This window comes from Carcharodon carcharias, chromosome 16, assembly GCF_017639515.1.
Source record: "Carcharodon carcharias isolate sCarCar2 chromosome 16, sCarCar2.pri, whole genome shotgun sequence".
Lineage (NCBI taxonomy): Eukaryota > Metazoa > Chordata > Chondrichthyes > Lamniformes > Lamnidae > Carcharodon > Carcharodon carcharias.
This window is the reverse complement of record NC_054482.1, coordinates 107,739,399-107,751,177: the sequence shown is the minus strand read 5'-3', so window position 1 is coordinate 107,751,177 and position 11,779 is coordinate 107,739,399. Positions and strand designations below refer to the sequence as shown.

The window sequence follows — 11,779 nt, the reverse complement described above, 5'->3', positions numbered from 1 at the left end:
TTCCAATGGCAACTCGACGGGTAAGGTCAGGTCGGGTCAACAATGGAACCCTTTGAGAGATGCAGTGGGGTCAGGCACAAAAATATTGTCCCTTTAAAGCTTGGTTATGAATAATTGATGAATGCATAACATAGATGCAGCAAAGAAGTTCCATCGTTAACATTGGACTGCAGACTATGCAGTAGATTTGATGCGAAATGTTAATGAATATGGAGCCCAATGAGTGGATGGGGTTGGCAGGCAGCCGGAACCTCTGTTTGGGGATCGGGTGGCGGCCGGACGTTTGCAGAGCGCCGGTTCGACTTCCGGTAAAGATGGCGGCCTCCAGAGGCTGTTGGACGCCGCCGCTCTCTCTGTGGAGCCTGGGGATTGTTTTGGGTCTTCTCGCCGGCCGGGACACTTCTGAGACGGAAGGAGTGCAGGTGAGGAAGTGCCGCGGGCTTTAGTCCTGGGCCGGGCCGGATGGCGGGGCTCAGCTTGAAATATAGTGAGAGGGCTTGGGGGAGTGAGAGGGTCTGGGGGAGTGAGAGGGCCTGGGGGAGTGAGAGGGCCTGGGGGAGTGAGAGGGCCTGGGGGAGTGGGGCAGCCCCCGGGCACCGGCCACTCTCAATCTGGCCGAGAGAGAGGGGCTGGACCATCATTTAGCTTCGGGCGGAGAAAATGTTGACCCCCTTGCTCGGGGCCATTGGGAAGAGGACAGGTGGTGGTGATGCACTCTACAGTTGAGTAGCCCATCACGCAGCTTCTGCTTTGCTTGTGTCAGCATCACAGACGAACATCCGCATTCCGCCAACATTTATGAATGTGTCATACAATTATACAGCACAGAAAGAGGCCCTTCAGCCTATTGTGTCCGCGCCGGTCAACAAACCCCTATCTATTCTAATCCCATTTTCCAGCACTTGGCCCATGGCCCTGTCTGCTATGGCCTTTCAAGTGTTTATCTAAATACTTAAATGTCGTGAGGGTTCCTGCCTCTACCACCCTTTCAGGCAATGAGATCCAGATACCCACCACCCTTTGGGTGAAAAAAAATTTCCTCAAATTTTCCCCAAACCTTCTGTCCCTTATCTTAACTCTATGCTCCTGGTTATTGATTCCTCTACTAAGGGGAAAAAATTCTTCCTATCTACCTTATGCCCGTCATAAATTTGTACACCTCAATCAGGTTCCTCCTTAGCCTTCTTTGCTCTAAGGAAAACAACGCCAGCCTATCTAGTCTCTCTTCATAGCTGAAATGCTCCAGCCCAGCCGGCATCCTGGTGAATCTCCTCTGCACCCTCTCCAGTGTAATCACATCCTTCCTATAGTGTGGTGACCAGAATTGCAAACAGTACTCCAGATGTGGCCTAACTAATGCTTTATAAAGCTCCATCATAACCTCTCAGCTCTCGTAATCAATGCCTCAACTAAAAAAGGCAAATATCCTATATGCCACCTTAACCACCTTATCTACTTGTCCTGCTGCCTTCAAGGACCAATGGACATGCACGCCAATGTCCCGCTGATCCTTTGCACTTCGTAGGGTCCTACCATTCATTGTGTACTCCCTTGCCTTGTTAGTCCTCCCAAAATGCATCACCTCACACTTTTTAGAATTAAATTCCATTTGCCACTGTTCTGCCCATCTGATCAGCTTGTCTATATCGTCCCCGTGGTCTAAGGCTTTCCTCCTCGCTATTTACCACACCACCAGTTTTCGAGTCATCTACAAATTTACTGATCATACCTCCTACATTCATGTCTTAATGTATACTAAAAACAGCACTGAACCCTATGGTACACCACCGGACGCAGTGATTAACATGTGGTAATGACCAGATAATCTGTTTTCGTGATGTTGATTGAGGGATCAATATTGGCCAGGACACTGGGGAGAACTCCCTTGCTCTTCTTCGAAATAGTGTCATGGGACCTTTTACATCCACCTGAGCAGACAGCTGGACCCTTGGTTCAATGTCTCATTTGAAAGATAATGCAGCACTCCCTCAGTATTGCACTGGAGGGTCAGCCTTGATTTTTTTGCTCAAACCCTGTAGTGGGACTTGAACTCAGAACCTTGTGATTCAGAGGGTGAAATGCTAACAACTCAGCTGATGAACAGCTGATAGATATGGATAGTGGCAAGAGCGCCTGGGAGGAGAAAGAGACAGAGTGAGATTTATTTTCCCATATGTGACCTTGGGTCAGAATAGGTTACTTGTCACTAAGCAAGATTTAGCAAGTCTGCCTGAGGAGCTGGGGGCTGGCTTTATTATGAGTGAGCAGAATAGAATGCAGTTCAGTGCAATGAGTGCCAAGTGAATCATATCCCAGAACTCTTTAATGTTTCATCCATACTTTGATAATATGAATGTAAAATTCTTAAAAGGCTTGACAGAGTAGATAATGGGAGGATGTTTCTCATGTCTGGGGTGTCTAGAATTAGAGGGCATAGCCTCAGAATAAAGGTCCGACCATTTAGTACCAAGATGAAAAATTTCACTGAGACTTGTGGATCTTTGGAAATTTCTACCTCAGAGAGCTGGGGATGCTCAATTATTGAGCATATTCAAGGCAGAGATTGGGTGCTGATGGGAATAGTGTGGGAAGGTAGAGTTGAGGTAAAAGATCAGCCATGATTGAATTGAATGGTGGAGCCGGCTTAAGGGGCCGAATGGCCTACTCCTGTTCATATTTCTTATGTTCTTAAAATATTCTTAGATTCTTTAATCTTCCATGGGATGTGGGCATCGATGGCGATACCAGCGTTCGTTGCCCATCCCTAACTGCCCCTGCATCGACTGGCTTGCTAGGTCATTTCAGAGGGTAGTTAAGAGTCAACCACATTGCTGTGAGTCTGGAGTCACAGGTAGGCCAGACCAGATAAGGATGGCAGATTTCCTTCCCTAAAAGAAATTCGTGAACCAGATGGGTTTTTGCAACAATTAATAGTTTCATGGCACCATTACTGAGACAAACTTTATATTCCAGATTTATTAATTGATTTTAAATTCCATGGTGCGATTTGAACCCATGTCCCTGGAGCATTAGCCTGGGCCTCTGGATTACTAGGCCACTTTAAATAAAGTGGTCACTCCTATTTCTTATGTTTGTCTCAGCCTTCCTCAGATCTCTTACAACAATGTGTCCCTCTTGATCCTTTGTTTGTCTGACAATGGCCATTTGTGCAACCCCTTGGCTCCATTCCAGAGCTTTCACCCCTCGACTTCACTCTTTCCTCTTGCTTTGACAAATCTCTATACAGAGTGTATGTTGTGCTTGTGGTGACACAGCAAAATGTTTCTCCTGCTGCCTGGTATAAATTGTACAACTGTGTTCTGATTGACTTGGAATTTGCAATGGTAGTGGCAGCGAAATGGTTAGCTTTCATTGCCATTACTCCACTGAAATTGACAGCAACTTTGGGAGTCTGCATAAATGAAGCAAAAATCCAGAATTTGCTGTCGGCGATTTTCCACTTGCACAGAAGGTGGGCTCTTGAGGTTCCCTACCCCGCACAAGAGTGCAGTGCAGCGTTTACGCTGTTGGTCTTGCTGTAAAAACCCTTGAAAAAGTTACACCTTGTTGAATGTACTAAGTTTGTGATTGAGTATTGCTGAAAAGAGAGACGTGTTGCCAAAACCTTTTGTCTTGCACTCATCAGGACAAATACAAGATTACCAAATTTTTAAACTATCCCAACAATTTTATACTGCAGGAGAAAAGGATGCTGATTGGTTGGCAAGTTGACTGGTTGGCAGAGGTATTGCCTTGGGAAAGCATCGGGGAATTATAGGCTTCCCAAGCTACTGGGTAAATGATAAAAGACCCAAGTTTATAATTGCTGCTAAACACTCACTGGCCCTGAAAAGCTAATTTTATATTTGTGAAATGTCATATGATAAATTCACGAATTACATTTTTTGAAATTTGTCCTTATTTTATCTTCTGTCTTAACCCAATCATTATTTATTTCACCACCTGAGATTTTAAATTAAAAGTAACGCATTTGGTGCTTTTAACTTCCTGCTTTGCTGTTTGTGAGAATACTTCAGTGTGATTGGATGCTTACCATACTTGGCATCGCTGCGGCGAGGTGCTTGGGGATCCCCTTGACTTGGTGCCAGATTTCAACTTTTGATTGGACAGGGGAGATGCACACCTTAGAAATCCCTAGCTCTTTGTGGGCAGCTTTCTTTGAAGCCAGTGGTGAGTGCTGTCACTTCACTACTGACTGTAAAATCTGGTTATTGTGTTGTTAGTGCAGGAATCCCTTTGCTCCAGAATTTCCCCCCTAAAAGTTTCTCCACAGCAAATTTCTTCTTTTGAAATAGATCGATAATTCCCTCTTGAAAGTTATAATTGAGCTTACTTCCATTACCCTTTCAGGTTTCTACCAAAGATTTGTTTTTTATAAGTGGCAGAAGCAAGGTAAAGGCACTTTCTGATCTGCACAGCTGTTTTATTTGAAATTCATTCGTGGGATGTGGGCGTCACTGGCAAGGCCTGCATTTATTGAGGCGATGGTGAGTTGCTGCCTTGACAAGTGGATTGCCATTCCATTTCAGAGGGCCATTAAGCGTCAACCACATTGTTGTTGAAAAAGCAGAGTATTAATTAAATGGAGAATGGCTGGGTAATTTTGAGGTGCAGAGGTACGTGAGTCACAAAAAGTTAGTATGCAGGTACAGCAAGTAATTAAGAAGGCTAGCCCTTATTAAGAGACGGATTGAACATAAAAGTAAGGATGTTATGCTTCAGTTGTACACGGCAGTGGTGAGACTGCACCTCGAGTATTGTGAACAGTTTTGGTCTCCTTATTTAAGGAAGGATGTAAGTGTATTGGAGGCGGTTCAGAGGAGGTTTACTAGATTGATACCTGGAATGAGTGGGTTGTCTTATGTGGAAAGGTTGGACGGACCAGGGTTGTTTCCACTGGAGTTTAGAAGAGTGAGGGGTGATTTGATTGAAGTGTACAAGATCCTGAACGGCCGTGACAAGGTGGATGTCGAAAGGATGTTTCCTCTTGTGAGTGAGTCCAGAACTAGGGGGCACTGTTTTAAAATTAGAGGTCGCACTTCTAGGACAGAGATGAGGAGAATTTTTTTCTCTCAGAGGGTTGTGCAACTTCGGAACTCTCTGCTTCAGGTGGTGGTGGAGGTGGGGGTCATTGAATATTTTTAAGGTAGAGGCAGATAGATTTTAGTTAGGCATTGGAATCAAAGGTTATTGGGGTTAGATGGGAATGTGTATTTTGAAACACAAGAAGATCAGCCATGATCTAATTGAATGACCGAGCAGGCTTAAGGGGCCGAATGGTCTACTCCTGTTCTTATTTCTTGTGTTCTTATGTTCTGTGGGTCTGGAGATATAGGTCAGGCCAGGTAAGGATGGCAGAGCTACAGACTAACCCAGTTGCAACAGCAGCCAACACGTATAATAATTGAAAGTTCACAATCCTCAGCTCTAAAAATATTATCTGAAAAGGAAGCATGTGTAGGGTTACAGGAAGAAGGTGGGGAAGTGGCACTATTGTAATTACTCATTTGGAGATTCAGCAGGCCAAATGGCCACCTCCTATACTGTAACAGCTCTGTGTTTGCGTCACCATCCCAGGGTATGTCCTGTCCCACGGGCAGGACAGACCCAGCAGAGGTGGCGGCACAGTGATAGACAGTCAGGAGAGTGTTGCCCTGGGAGCCCTCAACACCGACTCTGGACTCCATGAAGTTTCATCAGGTCAAACATGGGCAAGGAAACCTCCTGCTGATTACCACATACCGCCCTCCCTTAGCGGATGAATCAGTGCTCCTCTATATTGAGCAAGTGGAGGAAGCACTGAGGGTGGCAAGAGCGCAGAATGTACTCTGAGTGGGGGACTTCAATGTCCATCACCAAGAATGGCTTGGTAGCACCACTGCTGACCAAGCTGGCTGAGCCCTAAAGGACATAGCTGCTGGACTGGGTCTGCGGCAGGTGGTGAGGGAACCAACAAGAGGGAAAATCAGACTTGGACCTCATCCTCACCAACCTGCCTGCCGCAGATGCATCTGTCCATGACAGTATCGGTGCAAGTGACCACCGCACAGTCATTGTGGAGATGAAGTCCCGCATTCACATTGAGGATACCCTCCATCGTGTTGTGTGGCACTAAATGATATAGATTGCGAACAGATCTAGCAACTCAAGACAGAGCATCCATGAGGCGCTGTGGGCCAGCAGCAGAATTGTACTCAAACACAATCTGTAACCTCATTGCCTGGCATATCCCCCACACTACCATTACCATCAAGCCATGGGATCAACCCTCGTTCAATGAAGAGTGCAGGGGGGCATTCTAGGAGCAGCACCAGGCAAACCTAAAAATGAGGTGTCAACCTGGTGAAGGTATAACACGGCTACTTGTGTGCCAAACAGCATAAGCAGCAAGTGATAGACAGAGCTAAGCGATCCCACAACCAACGGATCAGATCTAAGCTCTGCAGTCCTGCCACATCCAGGCGTGAATGGTGGTGGACAATTAAACAACTCACTGGAGGAGGAGGCTCCACAAATATCCCCATCCTCAATGATGGAGGATCCCAGCACATCAGTGCAAAAGATAAGGCTGAAGCATTCGCAACAAACTTCAGCCAGAAGTGCTGAGTAGATGTTCCATCTCAGCCTCCTCCAGAGGTCCCCAGCATCACGGATGCCAGTCTTCAGCCAATTCAATTCACTCTACGTGATATCAAGAAACGGCTGAAGGCACTGGATATTGCAAAGTCTATGGGCCCTGATAACATTCCGGCAATAGTACTGAAGACTTGTGCTCCAGAACTTGCCACGCCCCTAGCCAAGCTATTCCACTACAGCTACAACGCTGGCATCCACCCGGCTATGTGGAAAATTGCCCAGGTATGTCCTGTACACAAAAAGCAGGACAAATCCAACCCAGCCAATTACCACCCCATCAGTCTGCTCTCCATCATCAGTTAAGTAATGGAAAGGGTGATCAACATTGCTAACAAGCAGCACTTGCTTAGCAATAACCTGCTCACTGATACCCAGTTTGGGTTCCCCCAGGGCCACTCAGCTCCTGACCTCATTACAACCTTGGTTCAAACACGGACAAAAGAGCTGAAGTCCTGAGGCAAGATGAGAGTGACTGCCCTTGGCACCAAGGCAGCATTTGACTGAGTGTGATATCAAGATGCCCTAGCAAAACTGGAGTCAATGGGAATCAGTGAGAAAACTCTCTGCTGGTTGGAGTCATGCTTAGCACAAAGAAAGATTGTTGTGGTTGTTGGAGGTCAGTCATCTCAGCTCTAGGACATCACTGCAAGAGTTCCTCAGGGTAATGTCCTAGGCCCAACCATCTCCAGCTGGTTCATCAGTGACCTTCCTTCCATCATAAGGTCAGAAGTGGGAATGTTTGATGATTGCACAATGGTCAGCACCATTTGCGACTCTCCAGACATTGAAGCAGTCCACCTCCAAATGCAACAAGACCTGGACAATATCCAGGCTTGGGCTGACAAGTGGAAAGTAACATTCACGCCACACAAGTGTCAGGCAATGACCATCTCCAACAACAGAGAATCTAACCATCACCCTTGACGTTCAATGGCATTACCATCACTGAATCCCCCAGTATCAACATCCTGGGGGGGACCATTGACCAGAAACTGCACTGGACTAGCCATATAAATCCTGTGGCTACAAGAGCAGGTCAGAGGCTAGGAATCATGCGACGAGTAACTCACCACCTGACTCCCCAAAGTCTATCTACCATCTACAAGGCACAAGTCAGGAGTGTGATGGAATACTCCCCCACTTGCCTGGTTGAGTGCAGCTCCCACAACACTGAAGAAGCTTGACACCGTCCAGGACAAAGCAGTCCGCTTGAATGGCACCACATTCACAAACATTCACTCCCTCCACCGCCGATGCACAGTAGCAGCAGTGTACACTGTATCTAAGATGCACCGCAGGAATTCACCAAGGCTCCTTGGACAGCACCATCCAAACCCACGACCACTACCACCTAGAAGGACAAGGGCAGCAGGTAGATGGAAGTTCCCCTCCAAGTCACTCACCATCCTGACTTGGAAATATATCACAGTTCCTTCACTGTCACTAGGTCAAAATCCTGGAACTCCCTCCCTAACAGCACTGTGGGTGTACCTACCCCACATTGACTGCAGTGGTTCAAGAAGGCAGCTCACCACCACCTTCTCAAAGGCAACTAGGGATGGTCAATAAATGCTGGCTCAGCCAGCGAAGCCCACATCCTGTGAATGAAATTTTTAAAAAGGTTCATTTATTTCAGATCACAACTGGTTGCATCATCTCCCCCCGCCTTTTGCCAGTTACCTTAAATTCATGTACTGTGGTTTTTGTAGGATCCTTAGGGAAGGAGCAGAGCAATGGGATAACTCGTACAGGCATGATGGGCCAAATGGCCTCCTCTTGTGTTCATGTTTCTGTGATCCTTATCTGAATAAATGCTTGCTTTATTTTAATGAAAGGGTTTTTTTTTGGCATTGTTTAGACACTGACACCAGCCCGAGGTTGCAAAGTCTGTTCTGAGTGCAGAGTGATTAGTCAGAGGTTATGACAGGCAATTTTCCAAATGTGTCTTTTTCATTTGACATCTCTGTTGTGTTTTTTCCTTTGGTGCCTATTGGTGAAAGATGCCAGCGGTACATATTGCTGCCTTTTCGTTACAGGAGCTAGTGTCAGCTTCTAGCAGCCACGTCTTAGAATAGAGTAAAAGATGCAGTGCCCAGTGTAGAGGGAGCTTTACTCTTTATCTAAGCATGCTGCACCTACCCTGCGAGTGCATGATGGAGCTCTGAAGCGAGAAATTTATTCTGTATCCAACCCATGCTGTAGCTGCTCTGCGAGTGTTTATCCAGCTGCTTGGGACTGCACGTACTTGGATCCATTCTTATCTTCCTAAATGTAGCCAGGGAACCACTTGGAGTGGCCTCTCTTCCTGCTCCCCTACTGCTATCTCTGATGTCCCCCAAGGATCTATCCTTGGTCCCCCTACCCCCCGCCCCCCATTTCTCATCCACATGCTGCCCCTCGAAGACATTATCTGAAAACACATCGTTGGTTTCTATGTGCTCAAGTAACATTCACGCCACACAAGAGACAGTCTAACCATTGCATCTTGACATTCAATGGCATTACCATCGCTGAATCCCCCACTATCAACATCCTGGGGGCTGCCATTGAACAGAAACTAAACTGGAGCAGCCAGGTAAATACTGCGGCTGCAAGAGCAGGTCAGAGGCTAGGAATCCTGCGACGATTAACTCACCACCTGACTCCCCAGAGCCTGTCCACCATCTACAAGGCACAAGTCAGGAGTATGATGGAATACTCTTCACTTGCCTGGATGAATGCAGCTCCAGTGACACTCAAGAAGTTCAACACCGCCAAGGACAAAGCAGCCCGCTTGATTGGTACCCCTGTCACAACATTCATTCTTGCACCACTGACGCAAAGTAGCAGCAGTGTGTACCATCGACAAGATGCACTGCAGAAACTCACCAAAGCTTCTTAGACAGCATCTCCCAAACCCTAACTGTACCATGTAGAAGGACAAGGGCAGCAGACACATGGGAACACCACCACCTGGAAGTTCCCCTCCAAGCCATTCACCATCCTGATTTGGAAATATATCACTGTTCCTTCACTGCCACTGGGTCAAAATCCTGGAACTCCCTCCCTAACAGCACTGCGGGTGTACCTACACCATATGGACTGCAGCGGTTCAAGAAGGCAGCTCACCACCACCTTCTCAAGGGCAACTAGAGATGCCAGCTATACCCACATCCTATGAATGAATTTTTAAAAATGTTCACTGACAACACCCAGCTGTACCTCAGCCCCACCACCTATCTCGCACCCTTCACTTTCTTTGCATTGTTCAGGCTGTTTGTCCAAGACCTAATTCTGGATGGGCAGAAGTTCCCTCCAATTAAATATTGGGAAGACTATAGCCATTGTCCCAGCCACAGGCACTGCTGCCTAGCCACCGACTTCATGCCTCTCCCAACTAACTGTCTCTAGTCTGAACCAGACTGTTTGCCTACTTGATCCTGAAATGAGCTTTTAACCTTGTATCGGCGCTTTGATTAGAAAGTACCTCAGCTCATCTGCTTTTGAAGTGCTCACTTGTGCATTTGTTATCTCTAGACTTGACTATTCCAACACACTCCAGGTAATTTTTTCGCTTTTTTCTAAACCTGTGCCATCCAAAAGTTCTGCTGCCCGGGTCCCAATTCCCAGTAAGTCCTATTCGTCCATCACCCCTGCACTCGCTGACCTACATTGGCTTCCAGTTAATCAAAGCCTCAATTTTAAAATTCTCCTCCTTGTTTTGAAATCCTTCCAGGGCCTTGCCCCTCCCTATCTCTTCCAGTCCCACAAGCCTCCAAGGCATCTGGGTTCCTCTAATTCTGGCCCCTTGAGTATCCCCAATTTTAATCGTTTCAACCTTGGCAGTCATACTTCACCTGTCCAGGCCGTAACACCAAGAATTTCCTCCCTATACCTCTCTGACTTGCTTTCCTCCTTTAAGACACTCCTTAAAGTCTACCTCTGACCAGGCTATTGGCCATCTGTCCTAATATCTCTTTATATGGCTCAGTATCTAATTTTGGTTTAGAATGCTCCTGTGAAGCACTATGGGATTTTTAAAGAAATCTTTTACGGGGTGTGGGCATTGCTGGCTAGTTAGGCGTGAGAAGGTGGTTGTCATCTGCCTTCTTGAGCCGCTGCAGTCCACATGGTGTGGGTGTACCCACAGTGCTGTTTGGGAGGCAGTTCCAGGATTTTGACCCAGTGACAGTGAATGAACGGCAGTATAGTTCTAAGTCAGGATGATGTGTAGCTTGTCGGGGAACTTGCAGGCGGTGGTGGTGTTTCCATGCATCTCTTGCCCTTGTCATTCTAGATGGTAGTGGGTTTGGGAGGTGCTGTAGAAGGAGCTTTGGTGAGTTTCTGCAGTGCATCTTGTAGGTGGTACACACTGCTGCCACTGTGTGTCGGTGGTGGAGGGAGTGGATATTGAAGGTAGTGGAAGGGGTGCCAGTCAAGTGGGCTGCTTCATCCTGGATAGCGTCCAGCTTTTTGAGTGTTGCCTTGTAGATGGTGGACAGGCTTTGGGTAGTCAGGTGGTGAAATTTTCTCCTCAGGATTCCCAGCCTCTGACCTGATCTTGTAGCCACAGTATTGATATGGCTGGTCCATTTCGTTTTCTGGTCAATGGTAACCCCTAATGCGTTGATAGTGGAAGTTTCAGAGATAGTAATGCCATTAAATGTCAACAGGAGATGGTTAGATTCTCAATTGCCTGGCACTTGTGTGGCGTGAATGTTCCTTGCCACTTGTCAGCCCAAGCCTGGATATTGTCCAGGTCTGACTGCATGTGGGCACAGATTATGTTAAAGGGACACTATTTATATATAATTCAGCAGGTCAGGCTTTCATCAGTTCAACCTGAAATGTTAACCCTGTTTCTCTACAGATGCTGCCCGACCTGCTGAGCTTTTCCAGCAATTTTTGTTTTATTTCTGATTTCTGCAGATGCTGGTATTTTGCTTTTGTCCATATAAATAAAAGATGACAATGTGGCAATGTTAAGAGGATTTTTACTCTTGTCTCTAACCCATGCTATACCTGCCCTGGGAATGTTTGCTGCTGCACGATGTTGGCCAAATCGGAAAAGTGCAGATTCCCTGGAATCATCACCCCTCATATTGATGAGCACAGAGAGAGAATTCCCAATAGACTATCTGGA

At 46.7% G+C, this 11,779-nt stretch overlaps 1 protein-coding gene across 1 annotated transcript in view; it reads left to right on the top strand.

The window, feature by feature from the left end:
• The first annotated feature begins 285 nt into the window (after positions 1-285).
• pigk (phosphatidylinositol glycan anchor biosynthesis, class K) overlaps positions 286-11,779 on the top strand; it is a 123,622-nt gene continuing 112,128 nt past the window's right edge. The window contains exon 1 of the mRNA XM_041208650.1: positions 286-422. Within this exon, the coding sequence (XP_041064584.1) occupies positions 315-422 (108 nt within the window). The 5' untranslated portion in view covers positions 286-314. The remainder of the gene's footprint in view (positions 423-11,779) is intronic.